Consider the following 23,148-nt stretch of genomic DNA (forward strand, 5'->3'; position numbering starts at 1 on the left):
GCCCACCAAAACACCCTTCCCATCTGCTGAAGGTTTGACATGGAGAGGTGGGAAGCCAGAGGAACTGCTCAACCTCTTCTGTCTTAAAACTATTCTGCTGCAAAGGGATGGATTTCTGCTGACTCCTACAGAGACCTGGGCCAGCCCCAAAGCCCCTCTGCCCTGCAAGAAGCACCCAAGCCTTGTCCCTAAGGAGGAGAGGACATTTGCTCCTGGGGCTACAACCAGGTGTAGGTGCTGATCTTCAGCAGCTCTGCTGGGTGACACTCCTCATGGCAATGCTTTCATCTCACACATCCCCTGATGCTTCCCCAAGATGTCTTGCAGTGCTGAGGAGTCTGAGGTTTCCAACCTGCTCCTGACACACACAGGGCTGCAGAACCACTGAATCACAGAATGGTTTTGAGTCAGAAGGAATCACCTCACCACAGACCCCTGAATGGTCAAGGACCCCTCCCACAGCCCAGGGTGCTCCAAGCCCCATCCAACCTTCAGCACTGCCAGGGAAGGGGCAGCCACAGCTTCTGGAGGAAACCTGGGACAGGGGCTCAGCACCCTCACACCAAACAATTTCTCCCTCCCCAACATCTCCTCTCCATCTCCCCTCTTGCAGCTGCAAACCCTTCCCCCTCATCCCATCCCTCCCTGTCCTTGTCCCAAGTCCCTCCCCAGCTTTCCTGGAGCCCCTTCAGGCACTGGAAGCTGCTCTAAGGTCTCCCCATGGGATCCTTCTCTTCTCCAGCCTCAATACCCCCAACTCTCTCCCCCTGGCTCCAGAGCTGCTCCAGCCCTCCCAGCAGCTCCAGGGCCTCCTCTGCACTGGCTCCAACACCTCCCTGTCCTTCTGCTGATGGGGACCCCAGAGATGGACCCAGATTTACCCCAGAGGGGTCTCATGAGAACAGAGTTGAGGGGACAAGTGTCTCTAAACCCTGTCCTCAAAGCCCCATCCCACCTGGAGCAACACAACCAGACCTTCCCCTCTCCAAGATGCCCCTTGCAAGGCTTTCAAAATCATAAATCTACATCCCAGAGACAGCTCCTGCCTGAAGCCCAGAGGTCTTGGGGAGGGGGGGGGGAATGTAAAGGAATTTCCTTTAAAAACATGCACTTTGTGAAAATTGGGTGCAAATAAGCCCAAAAGAGACTATCTACCACAAAGAGACACCGGAAAAGCAGGGGAGGGACCAGCACCACTGGGGACAGATTGCTGAGCAAGTTCTGGTTTCTAGTGAGGATTTGAATTTTTAAAGGGGGATTAAGATCTACCAAAATAATCTTTTTCCCCTAGAAGCAAATTAAAAGGAAGCTCAGCCCCAGATGATTTGGGCTTGTTGGGGCTGGGAGGGGGGCTGGCTGCCCAGTGTCCCAGCTCCCATGGTGGCCATGTGGCAAAGCCTTTTGGTGATAAATGGGTTTGGAGTCACAGCCCAACCCTCCCCTGCCAGACAGCTCAACACTTCTCAGGAAACCCAGACACTTGATGGGAAGCTCTGAGGGCTTCAGGACCCAACTTCCCAACCTCTTGACCCAGTTGTGTGAGGATCCTTCCCGGTGTCTGTTTATTCTGTCACGTCTCAAGTGTTGGAGATGCACTTGGAGTCATCCCCCTGAAAGCAGAAGCTTTCTAAACTGGGAAAAACATCCTCCTGTGGATACCTTGGCTCTGGGGATGCTTTCCCTACAGAGGTGTGGAAACTACAGCCCAACCTCCAATTATTCCCTTTTTTTCTTTCTTTCCCAAAAGGAGAGGAATATCCAACCAGCAACTCCCTCACAGCACCAAAGCTGGGCTGAGCCCCCTGCACTTCCAAGGATGAGCCCTGACTCCCCTGGAGCTGGCAGCCTTGGTGCCACCTCAGTTCAGCTCAGGGTGGATGAGGAAGGTCCAAAAGCTCTGGATTTTAAAGCCAAAAGGTGCAAACCTGCCCAACCCCCTTGGTTTCTCCACTCCCATTCCCTGGAGCAGCTCAGCCAAGGTCTTGGCTGGATCCAGACCCTCCTGGGGACTGCACCACCCCCATACCTTGACAATTTCTTGTGCTATCTGCCTGGTCTTGTTGACATCCAGGACGATTTTGGCATCTCTCACCACTGAGTAGAGAGTCCGTCCTTTACAGAGGCTGAAAGAACAGGAGAAAGGCAGAAGGTAAAACAGAATCACAGAATATCTTAGGCTGGAAAAGACCTCCAAGCTCATCCAACACCATTTGACCAACACCACCATCTAACTACTAAGCCATGTCCTTAAGGACCAGGTCCAAGCTCCTTTTAAATGCCTCCAGGGAGGAGGAGGAGGATGAAACCACACTTATAAACCACCACTCTCCAAGAAGCATCCTCAGATTCTGAAGGCAGCAGCAGGGAACTCTCAGTCCCCCCAGGGGCTGTGGCTACAGCTCAGACTGGAGATCCAGCAAGGAAACTGCGGGGACTGGGTGGCCATCCAGTGGTGTCGAGCCCTGTAAGAGGGGAACCTGGGTTGGTTCCTGGCTCATCCCCACCACCTGCTCTTCTGGCTTCAGCCTTTTCTGTGCTTCCCCCCCCTCTTCCCTCAGAGTTTACAATGCTCACAGATGTAAGATGCTCACATGAGTCAAAAGAGGAAAGTCAGGGAGAGGGGAGGAAGGATGAGGGGGGGAGGGGGGAAAAAACCCAACGCACTGTACAATGTCCTCCAATTTTCCTTCTCGTACCAATTACAGTAAAAATCTATTTACAGAGCCTTAATTACCAAAGGCAGCTGGAGGGGGAGGGGAGGGGGGGATATAAACCAATAAAAAATATATTGACATTTGAATATCAGAATGGAGGACGTGGGTGGCTGCTGCCTCAACTCCTGCCCACCAAAAAAAAAAAAAAAAAAGGAAAGGAAAGGAAAAAAAAAAAGGGGCTTTTTGCTTTTCTATCCCCACCCACGCTCATTACAGGCAACTTTAGAAAGAGGAGGAGAGGAGATTGGATACCTGTGCCTGGGAAATCAAAGCACCTGACACACATCTCGTTTCAAGAGGTTTCAGTGACCACAGATGTTTAATTTGATCCTCTTCTCCTGAAAAATACTAATTAAAAGCCCCAGGTTTGGATACCTCTGCTCTTCCCCTTCTGGCTGCTTGGACTCCATGGCTTTGCCCTTCATCCTTCTGCTCCAGCTCCAGGGTTTTGTCCCCTGGGACATTTTCAAAGAGTTTTGCCCCTTTTTTGGGTGGAAAGAACCAACCTGAGCTGCCTCCTCTCTGCATCATCCCAGGCATCCACGTTGCTGAGATGGGGAGAGGAGAAGGTTCAGAGCCCTGATGGTCAAGGCCACCACCTGGGTGGCAACAAGGTCTCCCAAGCAATCAGCCCCCAGGAGCAGGGCTGAAGAGGCTCCCCCCACCCCTCACAGCTCTCCACAGCTCTTCCAGGCATTAAACTGGTTTGGATTGGGATGGCTGATATTGGGGTGAAACCTTGCTTCTTTAGTTCATGGATATAAAGGAGTCTCCAGCTCCTAAGCCTAAAGCTCCATGTCCTTCCTCATGGAATCAGCATGCTTGGAAAGGACCTTCAAGACCATCAAGTCCAGCCTCCAGTCCTACATCCCCACTAAATCAGCTCCTGAAGTGCCACATCCACCTGTTTTTTCAGCACTTCCAGGGCTGGTGACTCCACCACCTCCCTTCCCTGGGCAGCCTCCTCCAAAGCTTCACCACTATGGGTGAGGAAATCATTCCTAATATCCAGTCTGAACCTCCCACAGTGCAACCTGAAGCCATCACCTCTTGTCCTGTCACTTGTCACTGGGAGAAGAGGCAACGGCCAAACAGCAGTGGGCTCAGTCCCACAGCTCACAGGTTCTGGAAAGCCACCAAACTCCTTCAGGGTCCTTGTTGCAGGCTCTGCTGGCCACAAGCAAATCCTAGCAACGACTTGAGGGCATCTCCATACCCATGGAACATCATCCTTGGTGATGCTGGTCCCAGCACATCCCTGGGCACAACAGGAGAGGCACCCCCTGTTCCACCCCCCATCTAAACCAGCTGCTTCACATCTCCTCCTGTCAGGCTGCAGAAAATCCCCCAAAATTGGGATTTTGACTGAAAATCAGGATCCATGTCCTCAAACTGCTCCTTTTTTAATTTTTATTCAGCAAGACAACCCTTGGGTGTCTGCTGCAAAGTCATGGAGGACCACCTTCCTTGTGGGTTTTGGTTTTTTTGGCATTGCTTTGCTACATAACCCTGCAAAGCTTTAAGCTCCACCATGCAATAGCCTCCCTGCCACTCCTGTGACCACACCAAGGAGCTCCCACAGCCTCCCCACCATCTTTTTATCTTCTCCCAGAGAAAAAAAAACAACCCAGAACATTGCTTGTGCTCCACGTACATCACAACTGGACCTTGCCAATGCAATTATTAGATTAATACTATAGATTAAAGGGGGTTGATTTCAGCCCTAAAGTGAGTTCAGATCAGATCTTCTGCTGCCAAAAAAAAAAAAAAAAAAAACCCAAACAAAAGGCTGTTTAGAGAAAAATCCCCAAATTTCTGCCTATCCAAACTCTGGAGATAACCCTAGGAGAGGCCCTTTACTGATCATGTCCCCATCTCACCACTTCATTTCCAGAGGGGAGGCATGAAAGGAGGCAGAGGATGCTCCTGGCACAAGCCCTGGCAAGAGCAGAGCAGCCACGACTCAGCCCAGGGCTGGTGGCACCCAGGAAGGTGACAGAGCAGACCTGGGATGTGTCCCCACCACCCCTCAGACCTTGGCAGAGTCACCCCAGGCAGTCAGGTGCCCCCTTCCTCCTCTCCCCGAATTAAATCCTCCCCATGAATTCAGCTCCCAGCTGCCTTCCCAGTCATTTGTTGGGACTTTTCTTGCTGGATAAGGAGCTGCCAAAGCAGAGCTGAAGCTTGGCTGATACCCATTGTGTAGCACCTGAGCCCATTCAGCCACCACCTGCACAACCTTTTCATGGCACAGCTCCACGATTCCTGCTTCTCCTCACTTCCCCACCCACTGTCAAACCTTCCCCATTGGGGCAGGACAAAGCCCTGCTCCAGGGGCATGAACATCGTCATCACCATCATCCTCATCACCATCATCTCCTGCCTTTTCAGCTGGAGAGGGCTGAGCTGAATGGTGGCATTGAGGCAGCCCCCACCTCCACCTGACACCAAAACAAAGGCAGATGATTTCTGCCTGCAGAGAGGATCCTGGCTTCCTCACTGCTCCAAGGAGGCATTCATAGAACCACAGAATGGGTTGGGTTGGAGCTTAAAGATCATTCAGTTCTGATCTTCCAGCCCCAACCCCCCTGCCATGGTCAGGGACACCTCCCACAGCCCAGGTTGCTCCAAGCCCCATCCAACCTTCAGCACTGTCAGGGATGGGGCAGCCACAGCTTCTCTGGGAAACCTGTTCCAGCATCTCACCACTCACATAGGGAAGAATTTCTTCCCAATGTCTCACCTAAATCCCCCCCTATTCAAGTTTTAACCCATTTCCCTTGTCCTCTCCCTGCACCCCCATGTCCAAAGCCCTCCCCCAGTTTTCTTGCAGCCCCTTCAGATATTGGAAGGTTGCTCTGAGCTCACCTGGGAGCCTTCTCTTCTCCAGGCTGAACAACCCCAATCCCTCAGCCTGGCTTCCCAGGGAGGTGCTCAGCCCTCTGAGCATTTGAGTGGCTCCTCTGGGCACATTCCAGGAGCTCTGTATCCTTCTGATGCTGGGGACTCCAGAACTGGACACAGAACTCCAGGTGGGGTCTGAGCAGAGCAGAGCAGAGGGGGAGAATGCCCTCCCTTGCCCTCTGTCTGTGCTTCTTTGGATGCAGCCCAGGACCTGCTTGGTTTCTGGGCTGTAAGAGCGCAGACACATCACCAAATGCTCCTCCCAAGCCTCCCCATCCCACCCCACACAAAGCAGGCAGGTTTAGGGATGTACCCTGGTGGGGACCAAATCTCATCCAGAGCTGAGGGGCAGCAAGGACAGACTGGATTGGGCAGCTTGGGAAGAAGCTCTCTGAACCCATGGCACAATCCCAGATGACAACAGACAGCACCAGACAGTCCCAAGCCCATGGCCCCATCCTGCTGCAGATGCAACTTTCTCTTCCAAATGAGTTTCTGAAGTGTTCAGCCAAGCAAGCCAAATCCCAAATTGCTTTATAAACACTCTTGCATTTCACCAGCGTGGGCTGAAGACATCAGCAACAGGAGCAAAGGCAAAGAGATCTCACAGGGGAACAATTTGGGAGGGATGAGTGAGGAAGAGCTGGAGCACTGCCTCTTGATATTTTTGTCATTTGATAGGAATACAGCCTCATTCACCCCCCAGCTTGGGGTTTTTTCCCCCCTCTCCTGCAATATTGATGGTCATCATCTCTGTTTTGATGGCCATCACCTCTCTATTTATAGAATCACAGGTTCCTTAAGTCATTGAGGCTGGAAAAAAACCCTCTGAGATCATCAAGCCTAACCCCACTTTGCTCACTAAACCATGGCCTGAAGTGCAGATTTTTTTGAACCCCTCCAGGCATGGTGACTCCCTGGGCAGCCTCTTCTGCTCAGTCAGGGAAGAAATCATTCCTGATATCCAACCTCAACCTCCCCTGGCACAACTTGAGGCCATTTCCTCTTGTCCTGCCCCCAGTTACCTGAGAGAAGAGTCCAACCCCTACCTCCACCCAACCTCCTTTCAGATATTGGAAGAGCCAAAAGGTTTCTCCTCAGTCTCTTCTTCTTCAGACCAAACAATCCCAGGTCCCTCAGCTCCTCCTTACATCACCTCAACATTAATGCCCATCACCTCTACCAGGCTGAAGCCCTCAGCCTGGCTCCTGCTCAGGAGCAGGAATAACTCCAGAGCTGATGGCTGATGCCCATCCCTACGGATGCTTTGTGCTTTTCTTCCCACCAGCCCCACAAATTCCTGGTAAATTAGAGGGGGTCATTTCAAAACACCCCAAAATGCTAAATGCCAGAGCCTGGGAAGCTCAGGATTTGCTCTCCTCTTGATTTATGGACAACCAGCTCTGATACCATGGTGACAGCCAGGCACTGGACGCCCAGGGGAGACCCAGAGCGAGAGAGTGGGAATTAATAAAAAGCACTTTAATATAAAAATCCCTCTGCCAGCAGGTTAGAGCTGGGCTGGAGGAAAGGCAGAGAGCAAAGGAGGGGCTGCTGGGCTGCTTCCACATTCCCCAGCACTTCAGTGCTGATTGGTATTTCACAGAAAAAGGGGAAATCTTGGGGGGAATATTAAGAAAGAGATGGTCAGAGCAACCAGAGCCCCTGAGCTGGGACTGACTTGATTTGATTTGATCCACAGAAGCAGGGGAGGAGGGAGAAGAGCCCAGGTTGGAATTTTTTGGGAAGTTTTTGAGCCATTCCCATTCATTCCCTCGTTGTCTGACAATTGTGCTGTGGAAAGCCAAGAGCCCCAAATGGCTTGGACAAAAGCAGAAAATTCAAACAAGGCTGAAGAAGAGCAAGGAGAGGGAGAGGGTTGGGGTTGGGTTTGGATCCCAAAGGTTTTGGGTTGCTCAACATCAGCAGGAAATAGCACAGCCAGGCATAGGTTTGCCATGGGGCACCAGCTCTGCAGCCTCCACAGGAGCTCCTCAAGCATCTCAGCATCACCCCAAGAACAGTGGGGACACAGAGCTGGGACAGCCAGGGCCAGGCTGACACAAGCTGCAATGAGTTTGGTGAGGCTCAGCCTCAGGAGAAAGCTGCCATGGCTCTGACCCCACATCTAGTTTTTTTATTGCAGGTTTTGGTTTGGTTTGGTTTTTGCTTGTTTTGGTTTTTTTGGTTTTGTTTGTTTGTTTGTTTTGTTTTGTTTTTTCTCCTAATGAAGTTTGGTGGTGGGGAGGAAGGATAAAAAAGCCTGGGCCAGCTACTCCCACTGTGATGCCAGTAGCTCCCAGTGCTCCTGAGGCGCCAGATGCCCCCAGCCCTGCCAAGGGATGCTCAGAACTCCTTTCCCTGGGATTCCCCACCACTGGAAACTCCTGGTGAAGCAAAGCAGCTCTTCTCAGGGTCCCCCCGGCTCAGGACCCCAAGACAGCTGGGAATGCTCCAACCCCAAGACTACAACTTCATTTGGGTTTCTCTCCCCTTTGCTGTGCCCCCTTCCCCTCCACTCCCATTGCTCCCAAACCAAGGTCCAAGGGGTTTCCTTCCTCTCTGAACACTGGGAAGCCCCATCCACCCTCCAGAGCCCAGGAAAAGGGAGGAAAGCTGCAGCCCAAAGCTTCAGAGCAGCACAGTGCCATCAGCAGCATGGAAACATGGAGTCATTCAGGTTGGAAAAGACCTCCAAGCTCCAACCATCCAGATCCAAGCTCACCATGTCCTCAAGTGCCATGTCCACATGGTTTTTGAACCCCTACAGGGATGGTGACAGGGAAGAAACTGTTCCTAATATCCAACCTGAGCCTTCCCTGGGCAACTTGAGGCCACCACTTCCTCCCATCCCATCACTGGTTATGTGGGAGAGGAGATTGACTCCCACCTCCCTCCAACCTCCTCTCCGGGGGTTGCAGAGAGCCAGAAGGGCTCCCCTCAGCTTCCTCTGCTCCAGGATCAACATTTTCAGCTGCTCCTGGTCAGACTTGTTCTCCAGACTCTTCACTACTCTTCTCTGGACACAACCACCTCCCAGCAAATTCTACCTCCAAACCCAACCCTTCCACAACCTCCCCAAGGATGCTTTTGGTCAGATCCCTACCCTTGGAGCTCAAAGCTTTGCCTGGAGCATCTTCCACGGAATGAAACAAAACTGGAGCAATAGAAAAGCCCCAAAGAGAAGCCCAACTGCACCTGATGGAAGCTCCATCCTTTGATGGATATTACTTAGGCAGCAAAATTTTCCTCCCAGCAGCTGGCACGCGAGATAACTACAGCCAGCAGAGCCAAAGGGATGGAGAAGGAGAAGGAGAAGGGGGGGGGGGGGAAATCAGCCTCCTCAAAAAGTAGCTCCAACTCCAAAACAGCTTCAGGGGAAAAAAATAAAAATAAATAAAAAAAAAACCACAACAAACCCAAGCTATTTAGGAAAAAAGCCAACTCCATGCATTTTTTATTTGGAGGAGATATCGTCGGAGGAGACAAGCTCTTCCCCAGCTGCAGGGAGCAGAGCTGGGAGGCAGGTGAATGCAAAGCAGCCACCAGGCTTATCTAAAGCCCTCCTTGCAAACAAATCATCTGAAAATCCTGGCTGGGCAGGTGGCATTTTGCTGCCTCCTGCAAAGGAGGAGGCTGGGGGGGGGGGGAATTGGGAAGGGGCATTGACCTCTTCTTGCTTTTGAAGGACCCAAATCTTCTGGATTTCAAGGTCCCTTACAAGCCAAATTATTCTGATTCTATCAATCTCTTCTCAGCTTCAGGAGGGGAGAGAGATGTGAGAAGGAAATTCTGCTTCTGGGGAGAGAGAAGAGAGAAACTTAAACTTCGGAGCTAAAGTTAAACCCAACTCCACTTTGGAAGAGTCATGATAGTTCTTGTTATTAATATCAAATTAATAACACTGTGAAAGGAGGGGTGGATTTCCCTGGGCAGCCTCCTCCATGGCTAGGCAGGAGGATTCAGGCACATGAGGATCCTCAGTGTTGAGGGTGCTCCAAAAAAATAAGGAACTATGCTGAGATTTCACTTGAGAGCTGGCACCAGCAGGAAGTTTTGGTGGGACCATCTCTGGGCACTTCAAGGTTTGCCTTTAACACCCCCTAGGAAATCTCTAGTGAAGTGCTTCAGCTCTGAGCCCACTTGTGTTCAGAACTTTCCCCAAGAAATCATGGCCAAAATAGGAATATTATAGGAAAAAAATCACGGCCAAAATAGGAATATTATAGAAATATAATTCCTCCCCATCAGGGTGGTAAGACACTGAAATAGGTTGCCTAGGAAGGCTGTTGATTCCCCAACCTTAAAAGTGTTGAAGGCCACAGGATGGATGAATGAAGTCTTGTGCAAGGTGATGGGGTGGAAGGGGGTTGGATCTTCATGATCTTTAAGGTCCCTTCCAACCCAAACCATTCTAGGACTCTATGATTATGGCATTTTGGAACACTTTTAAAACACAAAGGGGAACTTCCCCCTTGAGCATCCCCTACCAGAGGAGCCTGGCAAAGTGCTACTAAGGAGAGTGGATACTACAACAAGTCAGAGCAGTTCTTGTTTCACCCCCAGATACCCTTGTAGACGACCAGGCTGCTGCCTTTCCCCACCTTTGGGAGATTTGGGTCTCCTCCCCGACTCCTCCTGCTCCAAAAGCTGCCAAAAGCCCTGCTGTCTCCAGGTAGAAGGTATAGATTGGTTTAATGTATGTATTAACACATGCATTGACTTCCCTGTGGTTGAGATTTATCCAACTTGATGGCCTCGCATTGATTGCCCAGGAGCATCATCCCAGGGATCAATCCATCCTGGACCAGCCTGTGGCATCAAGTCAATACCTATTCATTCCATGATCTATGAGCTCCATTATTTTAACTCCTGGGAAAGGGAAAGCACAGCTGAGAGCAGAGAAAAGGAGCCAGGGGCAAGGCAGGAGGTGATGCTTTGGCTCTCAAGGTGGGTGCTCAAAGGTGGGGAGGGTTGGGGGCTCCAAGGAGTGGGCTCCTTGCTCCCTAAATGAGTGGGGAGAGAAGGGCCAAGCCCATAAGGCATCTCAGAAATGCCTGTTTCTGGGATGTGTGGCTCCAACCTGGCATGGAGGAAAACGATGTGACAGCTCCGTGCCTCAGTTTCTCTCCTGTCGAGCAGGACTTAGAACTCCTGCTTAACCCTCCGGGGTAGGAAAGAAGGTTTATGGGCACATTTGGAAACTGCTGGGTTGCAATGAGGAGGAAAAGCCCATTTGTTGCTTCTTAAAGCCCACATGGCCAATATTGGTCCCCAGAGAGAACACCAGGCTGGCTGCAATGAGCTCCCCAGGGGACAACCAAGCAGCCCCAACCTGCTGTGTCTCCAGTTCTGGGACTCCTCCTTTTCTCTGTGCCCTCCCAAATCCCATTAAATCCCCTCTCAGCTCCCTAAGCATGAAGATTGCCCCAATCCTTCTCAGCTGAGTGGGGCCACTGGAAACGTTGGGAGGTTTGGAAGAGCTGAGCTTGGGCCAGAGCTCCCCATGCCCACTGGGAAGAGAGGTCTGAGGATGGCAGAGGAAGAAAAGAGCAACCTCTGCTTTCCACTTTGGGAATCTCAGGTGAGAAGAGGGCCTGGGTTTATGTTCCCCCTTGGTGCTTACCTCCCCACCAGCTCCAAGGAAAGCCATGGGAGATGTTCCCTCTCCAGCAGGAATATTCCTCTGCTGAAAAGTACCTCTGACCAATTAATTCTCTTTATGTTGCCCTCCCATGGCCAAGCTTAATTCCTAATGTCCTTCAGCATTCCCTTGGATCTTCCTGACCATAAATCATGCCCATCCTGAGCCAGGTGGGATCACCAACAGCACCCAAACTGGCTCCTGTAAATCCAGAATCACTCTGGCATCACACCACAATAACAGAGGGGTCAAAACCTGGCCAGAAGCATCTCAGGGGGGTCAAAATGGGGCCAGAAGCATCACAGGGGGGTCAAAACCTGGCCAGAAGCATCTCAGGAGGGTCAAAACAGGGCCAGAAGCATCTCAGGGCCCCAACCCCAGGGTCACTGCATGGGCTCCTAGTGCCACGTTTGAGCTTTTAACTAAAAACCTAAGAAATCACCCTGGAAAAGCTGCACCAAATCCCCCCCGCACAGAACAGTTTCCCAGAAGGAACAACCAGAATCCTCAAACCTGGAGTTTCTGCACTCCAGCCCCTCCGTGGGTGGCTCCAGCCATTCAAACAGCATCAGAAAACTGTTCCCTTTTGTCCTTTGAAGGACCTCCTGAGGTGGGTGAGGTTTAATGTCCCCTCCCCACGCTGCCACCGACAGGGACCAGGAGCACAGGGACCAGGAGCTCCAAGGAGATTACATGTGCTCCTCCAACCCTGGCTTTGTCTCATTCAACACCAGCTCAACTAACTTGGCATTTGCCTCTAGGCAGCACAAACTCTTTTTTTTCCAGCCCTCTCTTTTTTTTCCAGCCCTTTCATTTCCACCAGGCCCGACTTGGAGGCTGCTTGGCACCATCCATCATGCTCACAGCACCAGGGCTCATGCTCACTCCTGCTCCTCCAGACTAATTAAGATGAATGTTAACTGTCCCCACTGCTCATTACCCAAGAAAAAATCTATTCCCTGGCTCTGATGGAAGTGCTCTTTGGAGTTCTCAACTCCCATGGGCAAACGATGCTGAATTTCTTCTTTCCCAACCCTGATGGAGGCATTAAGAGATGACTCAAGGATCACAGAATGGTTCAGGTTTGAAGAGACCTTTAAAGGTCACCTCGTCCAACCTCCCTGCCCTGAGCAGAGATGTCTTCACCCAGTCCAGGGTGCTCCAAGCCCCATCCAACCTTCAACACTGCCAGGGATGGGGCAGCCACAGCTTCTGGGGGCAACCTGGGACAGGGGCTCAGCACCCTCACCCCAAACAATTTCTCCCTCCCCAACAACTCCTCTCCATCTCCCCTCTTGCAGCTGCAAACCCTTCCCCCTCATCCCATCCCTCCCTGTCCTTGTCCCAAGTCTCTCCCCAGCTTTCCTGGAGACCCTTCAGGCACTGGAAGCTGCTCTAAGGTCTCCCCATGGGATCCTTCTCTTCTCCAGCCTCAACACCCCCAACTCTCTCCCCCTGGCTCCAGAGCTGCTCCAGCCCTCCCAGCAGCTCCAGGGCCTCCTCTGCACTGGCTCCAACACCTCCCTGTCCTTCTGCTGATGGGGACCCCAGAGATGGACCCAGATTTACCCCAGAGGGGAGCAGAGGGGGACAATCCCCTCCCTGGCCTTGCTGCTCACTTGCTGCCCAAGTCCTTCTCTACAGGGCTGCTCTCCATCCATCCCTCCATCCATCTCCCAGCCTGTACTGATATCTGGGACTGCCCCAACCCTGGTGCAGGACCTTGCACCTCAGAAAAATCACATGGCCCTACTTCTCCAGCTTGCCCAGGTCCCTCTGGATGCCATCAGGTCCTTCTGGATTCGATCCCATCCCTCTGGATGCCATCCCATCCCTGAGGAGCAACCACTACACCACTCAGCTTGGTGTCACCTACACACATGCTGTGGGTGCCCTTGACCCCACGACGTGGTTGATGAAGATATTGAATAGTTCTGGTCCCCAACATCATGGTTAACCCACAGCAAACCAGAACCAGAACTTGAACCCAAACCCATCAGCACACCACTGCCTCAGTTTCCCCTGCAACATCCCCAGGTGCTCACAGCCCTCCTGGGCTTTTGCCCATGGTGTTTGGAAGGGGAAATTTCTTGCCACTAATGAGATCATCCTTGATTAACACGAGTGGGCAGGAAGGAAAACGTAGGGATGTGGAGAAGTAAAAATAAACTTGTCTATAAATAACCCCCTCCAGCAGCAGCAGGAGGTGGCAAAGCCCCTTCCAGGGACAGGCAGCTGCTTCCAGCAGGCAAACAGAGATGTCTTTAACTGCTACAAGGAAGGGCTTGTTGGGTTGTGGCTTTTTTTCTTGGTGGGAAGGAAAAAAAAAAAAAGAAGTCCTTGAGCAACAACCTCTGGGCAACCAGAAGAAAAGGGGCTTCTCCTGCACAGAGCCAGGCTGGCTGCAGGGATGGGTGAGGGGAGGAAATTATTGAACACAAGAGGTAAATTATCCCCCCTGAGGACAAACAGACATTGGGGTGGTCTCCCAGGGGAAGGGATGGATTCTCCCACCTTGGAAACTTTGAAGTCTCAGCTCGACGGGTGCTGGGACATTTCAGTACTATCAGAAGGGTTGGAGCAGGTGATCTTTGAGGTCACTTCCAAGCTGATATTCTGGGATTCTATGAAATTTGGGCAGTCTGGGTTTGCAGCTGTCACCTGCCCCCTTGGCAAAGTCCTGCTTAAACTTATTCTCTTAAACCCAATGGGGAGAGCTTGAGGCCCTTTGGAAAAACCTCCTCTGTGTGGGGTCACCAGCCTCCCTCCTTCTCCCAGTGCCACATCCTGGACCATTCCCAGTATCCTGGAGCGTTCCCAGTCCAGCTCACCCCATGCTGTCCTTTTCCCAGCCTCATTCCCTACAACACCAGAGCAGCAGATCCCATCTGTGCCAGACAGAAAAGTCCCCCCCAGGGCTGTTGTATCCCTTAGAAAAGACTTCTCTCTTCCAAGGGGCAGGACCAGAGAAGGAAACACATATGGGATGGTGACTTCCACATGATGAGAAGGTTTTTCACCATAAAGATTATCAGAGATGTCCTAAGAAGCCATTAAAAATATTCAACTAAGGAGAGACCACACAAGGAACTGGGAGAAGGCAGCATCCCTGCACCATCATCCTGGGAGATGCAGCTCTGGGCAAGAACCAGCAGAGACGAGCCTTGAAGGGGAAGAAATTGTGTCTGGAAGTGAGCTGCCACACTCCTAGACTTCCCAAAAATTCCTTGAGGCTGACCTCTGAGCCCCATTCCAACATCCCCCTCAGTTTCCCAGCATCTTCATGGCCAGCCCACCACCAGGCACAAGGTGATTGCACCTCAATAATCCCAGAAAATCCAAAAAAAAAACCCAAAAAACCCAGAAGAAACCCAAAACGAAACAAGTTTCCAGTTGCTATCTAAAAACTACCCTGATGTTGACTCCACTTCTGAAGAACAAAGATCAAATCAGATCAGAAGCAGAGAGCAGGGGTTGCTTGGAGGGGTTGGGAGCAGAGGTTGTATTTAGAGCAATCTCCTAAAACTGTAGCTTTGACCTTAAAAAAAGGGACTAGAGGCAGCTGGGAGGAGAAGCAAAGTGAGCAGCAGGCTGAGCAGACCTCCTGGGCATGCATCAAGCCCCAGCAGAGCACATATTTATTTTGTCAACCTGTCAAGAAATGGCCCCTGGGGGGTTCTCTGAAAAGGCACTGGAATGAGTGAGACTCAGCCAAATGGAATGAAATAAATAAATACCCATCGCCCAGGTTTTGATAGGGGTGGAAAGCTGAGGAAACCAGGGCTGCAAAGGGATCACAGACTGGGTTGAGTGGAAAGGGACCTTAAAGCTCTCCCAGTGCCACCCCTGCCATGGTCAGGGACACCTCCCACAGCCCAGGGTGCTCCAAGCCCCATCCAACCTTCAGCACTGCCAGGGATGGGGCAGCCACAGCTTCTCAGGGCATGCTCTAGGAGATCATGAATAATCTTGCAAGGTTTCCCACCTCCTCAGGAGCAAGGAGACCCTCATGGACAGGCTCTGGTCTCATGGAGGACCATGTCTCCTCCTTGCAAGCACCTGGTTTTCCCACCCTGGGTTTTTTCACAGACCATTGGACCTGACACTCACATCCTACTGAGCCTTCAGGCACCTGAGCTGTCCTCACAGCACTGAATTATTTATGAGACCTAGTGTCCACACATGCCTAGCTACTTCCTGAGCCATGGCAGCACTCAAGAAAAGTCCAGACCTCAACACCCATCTCAGGACCTGAGCAAAAACCAAAGCCAGAACAGAAGCTGCCCATCCCAGCAGGTCCCATCCCTCCTCCGAAAACAAATCCTTCCCTGGCTGAACAAAATATTCCTGTCTCATAGAATTATAGAATTGGAAGGGACCTTTAAGCCCATCCAGATCTACCCCCCTGCCATGGGCAGGGACACCTCCCACCAGCTCAGGTTGCTCAGAGCCCTCTCCAGCCTGGCCTTAAAAACTTCCAGGGATGGATGGGGCTTCCACCACCCCTCTGGGCAACCTGGGCCAGGGTCTCAGCACCCTCCTGGGGAAGAACTTCTTCCTAACATCCAATCTGAGACTCCCCTCCTCTAGTTTGAATCCATCCCCCCGTGTCCTATCACTACTGACATCCCAAAAAGTCCCTCCCCAGCTTTCCTGCAGCCCCTTCAGACACTGGAAGGCCACAATGAGGTCTCCTGGGAGCCTTTTCCTCTCCAGACTGAACAACCCCAACTCTCCCAGTCTGTCCCCATAGCAGAGCTGCTCCAGCCCTCTGAGCAGCTCTGAGCTGCTCCAGCCCTCTGAGCTTCTCTCCTCCAGGGGATCAATCTGCCTGGCTTTTCTTTGCTATCACCTTCACAGCCTCAATCACAGCAGGTGGAGAACATCCCACCCCAGGGCAGGGAGGCACAGCCTGGGAACATTTGTCTCGCTATTCGCTGAAAGGGGGTTGGAGCCAGGGGGGGGTCAATCTCTTCTCCCAGGAAGAGATCAGTAAGACAAGAGGGCATGGGCTTAAGAATTTTTTCCTAATATCCAGCTGAAGCTCTGCCAGGGGAGGTTCAGGTTGGATATTAGGAAGAAATTCTTTCCAGAGAGGGTGATCAGATATTGGAATGGGCTGCCCAGTGGTGGATTCTCCATCCCTGGAGGTTTTTACAAAGAGCCTGAATATGGCACTGAGTGCCATGGGCTGGGAACCACGGGGGGAGTGGACCAAGGATTGGACTTGATGATCCCAGAGGGATCCTTTCCAACCTGAATGATTCTGTGATTCTGTGAAGCTGGTTCAGAAAGGGAAAAAAACTGATTCCAGCCAAGGAGGGGGTGTCAGAACTGACCTGGTGATGATGGCCAGGTGTGGAGGGCTCATGCAGGCTCCCATGAAGAGCACCACGTTCTCATGTCTGGTCTGTCTGTAGGCCATCACCTCCCTCTTGAAAGCCTTCAGCTGGTCTTCGTTGTCCCTCTCGATGTCGATGAGGCGGATGGCCACCTCCCCGTGCCACCGGCCGTGAAAAACCTGCCCAAAACGACCCTTCCCAATCAGCTCCCCCATCTCCAGCTGCTCAAAAGGGATGTCCCACTCCTGCAGGAAGATGCTGGTCTGGCTGGCCTTGCGGGGGAAGTTGCGGGCAGAGAGGAGGGAGAGGTTCATCTCTTCAAAGTCATCCTCGGATTCCTGGGCTTCCTCGGGGACTTCTTCGTTCTGCAGGGGATGGGGGAGACAGAGGGAGGTGAGGACAAGAAAAAAAAAAAGGTATCCAGGTTGATCTCTTTGGACAGCTCCTCCCCTAACCCACCTACTGCTCTCTCAGCCCCAGAGAAACCAGTGGGTATCTTCTGAAGGTGACTGGGTGGCCAAGCTTTCCTCAAAACCCAGTTCTGCAGGGTTAACCCCAGGGGAAATAGAAGAGCACATCACACCAAGACACATTTTTTTCACCCAAAAGGGTTGTCAGGGTGTCCAGGGTGGAGTCCCCATCCCTAGAGGGGTTTCCAAGCCCTGAAGATGCGGTGCTGAGGGACATGGGGCAGGGATGGCTTTGGCAGTGCTGGGGGAAGGGTTGGACTCCAGGATCTTAAAGGGTGGATCCATGCTCCACCACATCCCTCTCCTTGGGAACATGGATGTGTGGGCATGGATAGGCCTGGACATGAATTCAGAGAGCAGCAATTCCATGGTGCAGATGCTGAACTTCACCAACTCCTGTGAAATGTGCCCCAAGAGACAGAAGAAAGAAAAGCCCCTTGAGAAGAGGAGCAAGGCCAAGGACCTCACCTCTGAGGTGGGCTCCACTTCAATTTGAAGCAATGGGTTTCCTTCCAGGCTGGGAAAAGAAGAATTAGGGAATTATTGCTGGGTAAAAAAACAACAGGGAAGGGGGGATGGAAGGAGGGAGGGAAGGAGGGAGGGATGGGCAAACACTCCTGGGTGTTGAGTCCCACCTCCCACAGCATCACCCTGCATCAGGACCAGAGGGAACAAGGAGAAAAAGTACCAAGCTTCTGATTTGGGAGAGCAGCCCCTTCCCCCCCATGCCCCCCAGCACCCCAACCCCCTGACAGCTCTGGGGGCTCCCAGGAGAGAAGGGAGGATGGGCAATATTTAACTCTACATTCATCCATGTGGGATTTGGTGATGTGGGAGCAGATGACCAGGTCTCCATCCCATCACCACATGCCCTGGGAGCTGTCACCTCCCCACCAAGCTGAGGGTAAGGGACAGATTTACACCCTTGCAGCTTTTGGGAGCAGCACTGGGATGTGCACCCACAGCATTTTGAGGTGGTCTCCAAGATCAGAGTCACCTCCCCACGGAGCACCAAGTGTGGCAGCCAGAAGACAAGAAAAGAGGTTTTTCCAATGTTTTTTTGAAAAGGAGAGGCCTCCAGGACCCTTCCTGCAGTAAGAACACCCCAATTTATCTCAGTTCCCAGCCCCCAGGGTCAGGAGATTCTTTCTCTCTGCTTCCACAGCACCTCCCACCACCAGGGTCTCATTGTTAAGAGGGAATGAGGGAATTCCATGGGGAAGATCAGCTGAAGCATCTCAGGTGGCTTTGACAGTATCTTCAATACATTACAAATTATTATAATCAATAAGATGAAGACCCCTTCCCAATGGCAGCAAGGATCCCAGGAGGGGTGGAACACTCCCCAAGCCACCCAGACATAGTGTTCCTGTGCTTCCTACCCCTTTCCTTTTTAAATCCCAGGCATGGGGACCTGGGTGAAGGTGGGATTTGGACCCAAGATGCCAGGTCCTAATGCCCATTAGATTCTGCATTTCACAGCTCATTTTGGTGACACTTTTGTTGGACTTTTAAATCTTGCAGATGGAGCTGCCAGAACCACCTTTGGTAGAACACCTCTCCATCCCTGGCAGTGTTGAAGGTTGGATGGGGCTTGGAGCACCCTGGGCTGTGGGAGGTGTCCCTGACCATGGCAGGGCTGGCACTGGATGAGTTTTTAGGTCCCTTCCCACCCAACCCAGTCTAGGGTTTGATGAAAACTACCTCAGAGCCCCAGGTTTTCTGCTTGTAATTTGGTAAAAGAATCATCACTTGGGATTTGGTGTCTCGTGGGGTTTTGCTTTGCACTGAAAGTTTTGGGGTTTTTTTGTTTTTTTTTTTTTATTTCTTCTGATGGTGAAGCACCAGGTGGCCAGACTGCTGTGGGTTATAAATCCACCCCCCACCCTCTCCTGTCAGCCCTTCTCCTCCCCAAGACATCAGCAGGAGCTGGGAGCTGGGTCAGGGCAGAAGAAGCACCAAGCCCACCCATCCCAACCTCTCCCAAAGGCCTCTCTGCACCCCAGGCTGGTCCTGCCAAGCCAAGGAGCACCCATGGGTGCTGAGAGGAGGTGGGATGTGGAGGGTGTGCTACCCAAGGAGGGGAAGGTGGCCAGGAGAAGGAGGAGGAAGAGGAAAAAGTGGAGGCACTCACATGGGGTTGGAGTTGACGGGGTGGAGGACAACCTGTGGGGCTCGGGTTGGTGTCTCAGGGACCACATCTGGGGAGAGAAGAGCTGGGTGAGAGCAGGGCTAGGAGGCACCCAGAGGGGAATTAAATCCAACTGGAAAACCCCCCTTCATCCCCAGGTCCAGATCAGCCTTAACTGGGTGCCACCCAGGGCCACCCCATCCTTGGTAGGCCATGGTCCTGACACAATATATTGCGTTTTGGGAGAAATCCCACCCCAGCACAACCTCTCCACACACATCCAGGGCTAGCAGAGCTCTTGAACACTCAGTCACTTAAGGGTGACAGGGACAGAACCTGCTGCTCTCCCAGGGGAGCACCCAGAGTTACCAGAGATTCCTTCCATGAAACTCACCTGGGAAAATGAACTGCTGCTTGCACTTGTAGTAATGGGGTGCTGGAAGAGAAAGAAGGGAGGTAAAGCACTGCCCTGCAGAGCCAGAAGCTGCAGGGACCCCAACCTACACCATGAAACACCAGTCCCAGGGCCAGGTCTCCACCTCCATCACACCAGGGGATGTCACCCACCATGGGGTGTAGGTTGCTCAGGCCCCCAAATAGTCAGACTTTAACCCTCTAACCACCTGGCTGGATTAGAACTTCATTTTACCACCATCAGCTGCTGCTCTCTCTCAGTAATCAGTATTTGGAGAGTCCTGATGTCACCTACAGAGCCAACACAGCACTGCTCTGGGTGGTGGCACCCTCCCTGTCACCCTGTCCCTGATGTCACTCAGGGTGGGCAGGTTGTGGGTATGAAGCAAGATGGAGCTGCTGAGACTACCAGAGCTTGGCACCAGCTCAGAAACCATTTTCTCCTTGAGCTTCAAGACTTTAAGGTTGTCCCTCAGCTTCTTCTCCCTACCCTGAAGACTGAGCCCCAGCTCTGCAGTGAGACCTGAGCACCCCTGAGCTGAGATCAAAGCAGACTGGAAGGTAATTCTGGCAAAAAGAGGTCATGGGGTTGCCATTTCCAAGCTCAAATCCTAATCCCCAAGATGACCATCTTGATGAGGTGAACCAGGGAGAAACTTCCCCTGTGGGAAGATGAAAGCACAGTAAAGTCCTGCTTGGTGGCAGCTCTTGGGGTCTGATCCTGCTCTGCTCCATCCCTGCTGATTGGGGAAGCAGGTCAGGAGCTCCCCAGATGACAGGGTTTCTGCCTTCACCACCACCAAATCACATCTGTGATTTGGGACCCTCTGTCCCTTCCCTGCAGAGACAAACAGGGTCCAGGACCTGCCCAGAGAGTGGTTTGGGGATGTTCCATCACTGGTGAGACATCAGGATGCTTCAGCTTGGACCACCACGAGCTCAGGAAAGAGCCCCATGCCCTGGGCTGCAGTCATGCTGCGGACCATCGTCCCAGCTCCTGGAGGCTCCAGGGACAGGGCTGGGTCAAATCCTGACCCAGGGAATGGGAGAGGGAGCTGAATCCCTCCTTGATGAACAGGTCATGGTGCTCCTTGGAGTGCTCAGTGCTTCCTCACAGCTCCTCCAGTGTCTTCCTCCAGCATCCCACAGCTTCTCCAGACACAGGAGGACCTGTGTGCTTTGGCTGGTGGGTCTTTGGGGTTTTTTGAATTCCCAGGTTTTGGAAATATTTGCTACCATGAAGGATCTGTCACTTCCCCCCTCACCTCCCTCCTCCTCTCCAGCTGAAGGCTTGTCAAGATGGCAAGGAGGCATCACCATGGCACAGCAGGAACAGGAGAACACAGAGGTGCCATCTGCTTCCTCTGGAGAAGCAATCCTGACCCTCTTGCCTACCAAACCAAAACCTGGGGGGCTGGGATCTGGGAAGGACCCCATCCTCCTGGCTGCTGCCCCATCAAAAAGGACCAAAGAGGGATCACCAGCCCTGGGGAATCTTGGAGATGGGTCAGGACCATGGCTCCTCCTCCTGTCCTCTCACCAATCCCTTTTGGGGAGCAGCAGGTGGGGGCTGAAGGCAGCTGAGATGTTCCACACTGCCAGGAGTGATGCTGAGCTGTTCTCCTCTCAGAAGGGACCTTCCCTGGGGCAGCAGCCCTGCCCCAAGGACACCCATCTCCAAGGACAGGGAGAGGCTTCAGTACATCCTGAAGGATGCTCCAAGGGGAGCTTTTTTTGGCCATGTAATGTAACTCCTGTGTCCTGCAGCCACCATGACCAAATTGCTTCTTCCATCCTCCCTGACATGACTGAGCTCCAGGAGCAGATGGGTCCCAGGCACCCAAACAAGACTCAGTGGGAGAAGCTCCACCAGATACCTCCAGCATCACCTGCTGCCCACTGTCACACCACATGCCTGCTGACAGCATGCTTGTTGGGGGCCCATCACCCAAAAAACACTGTGAAGTCACCCTTGTAGAGGGGTAAGACCAATGCAGTGGGCACACACCATGGAGAAGGCAAACCTGGAGAAGCTTTTTGTAGCCTCAAGAGCAGCAGGTTGCCCACTGAGGCTGTGCTGGCTCCATCCCTGGAGGTTTTGAAGACCAAAGTGGATAAAAAACCCTGAGCCCTGACCCTACTTCAAGCAGGAGGTTTGACTGGAGCCTCCCAAGCTCCCTCCCAACCTGAATTATCCCCAATTCCTCTGTGCTGATCATCTCTGCTTCCAACTTTTCCCCTTCCCGCTGTGACATCCAAGTGGCAGGAGCAGATCTTTACCCTGAGGGCAGCCCCTGAGGGGCACCAGCCCCTCTGATGGGGCAGATGAGGAAGTGAGGAACCCCTGGGGAACCCAGCAGAGTACCTGGCAGGTTGAACTGCTTCTGCTGGCGAGGGCACTGCGGGGAGGGGTGCAGGGGGGACGGGGGAGTAGCGCTGGGGGGCAGCGGTGGGGCCGGTGAGGAAGGGGTGGAGGAGGTGGTGGAAGAAGGGTTGCTGCTGGAGTCTGGCTGGTAGGGCACTGGGATGTGGTCCTAGGGGGATGGAGAGAAGAAGAAAGAAGCTGGTGAGAGCCAGGCTGGAGGGTGCCACCCCAAGGTGCCCCACAGTCACCCCAGGTGACAAGTGAGACCTACACGGGTTGTCCCAACCCCCCCCCCCCCCCCCCCAGGAGCTCTAGAAAACAACCAGAGTCCCAGCCTGACCTTTCCCAAAGCTGTTCCACACCAGAACTGAGGCTCCAATGATCACCCAGTGCCACCCCTGCCATGGGCAGGGACCCCTCCCACAACTCAGGGTGCTCCAAGCCCCATCCAACCTTCAACACTGCCAGGGAAGGGGCAGCCACAGCTTCTGGGGGAAACCTGGGACAGGGGCTCAGCACCCTCACCCCAAACAATTGCTTCCCAAGATCTCCTCTCCATCTCCCCTCTTGCAGCTGGAAACCCTTCCCCCTCATCCCATCCCTCCCTGTCCTTGTCCCAAGTTCCTCCCCAGCTTCCCTGCAGGTGGCTGCAACCCATGCTGAGGAACCCAAGAGCAGAGAGGTTTGCAGCTTCCTGCCTCACACTCACCCTTGCTCTTCTCCTTGGCTTAGCACCACTCCAGGGCATTCCTTTTTTTTTCATTTAAACCCTCAAGTAGGTTTCTGGGCAGCTCCTACTCCCCCACTGACACCCACATTGGTCCCAGAACAAGAGATGCTCTTGGGAGACCCCTGGAAATGCCCACAAGGCTTGGTCCCCTCCTCTCCTGGAACACAAGGTCAGGACATGGCCCCTTTTTGCTTTTCAAGTCTTTCTTTTAGGAATCCCCCCTCACCTTGTTGAGTTTGTTGGTTTTGGGGAGTGTTTGGCTGACATGGAGGTCGGAATACCGGGGGGGTTTCCTCAAGGGGTTGTTGATATCACAGGGCACCGACTCCGTCCGGACCAACCTCGCTGGATTCAGAAGGGAGAGGGGGGAGGGAAAAAAGGGAAAAAGGGATGGACAGGATGGGGAGAGAGACAGAGAGACATCAAAGCTTTGC

General features: G+C 52.7%; 1 protein-coding gene across 1 annotated transcript in view; it reads right to left on the reverse strand.

Moving 5' to 3' along the window:
- Positions 1–23,148, reverse strand: part of KSR2 (kinase suppressor of ras 2) — a 55,640-nt gene that overhangs the window by 10,704 nt on the left and 21,788 nt on the right. Inside the window, exons 8-14 of the mRNA XM_071763581.1 lie at positions 22,941–23,059; positions 21,985–22,153; positions 19,600–19,641; positions 19,209–19,275; positions 17,543–17,591; positions 16,602–16,969; positions 2,027–2,123 (exon numbers count right to left, since the gene is read on the reverse strand). Of these exons, the coding sequence (XP_071619682.1) occupies positions 2,027–2,123; positions 16,602–16,969; positions 17,543–17,591; positions 19,209–19,275; positions 19,600–19,641; positions 21,985–22,153; positions 22,941–23,059 (911 nt within the window). The remainder of the gene's footprint in view (positions 1–2,026; positions 2,124–16,601; positions 16,970–17,542; positions 17,592–19,208; positions 19,276–19,599; positions 19,642–21,984; positions 22,154–22,940; positions 23,060–23,148) is intronic.

This window comes from Heliangelus exortis, chromosome 19 (assembly GCF_036169615.1).
Source record: "Heliangelus exortis chromosome 19, bHelExo1.hap1, whole genome shotgun sequence".
In the NCBI taxonomy this organism is placed as follows: Eukaryota; Metazoa; Chordata; class Aves; order Apodiformes; family Trochilidae; genus Heliangelus; species Heliangelus exortis.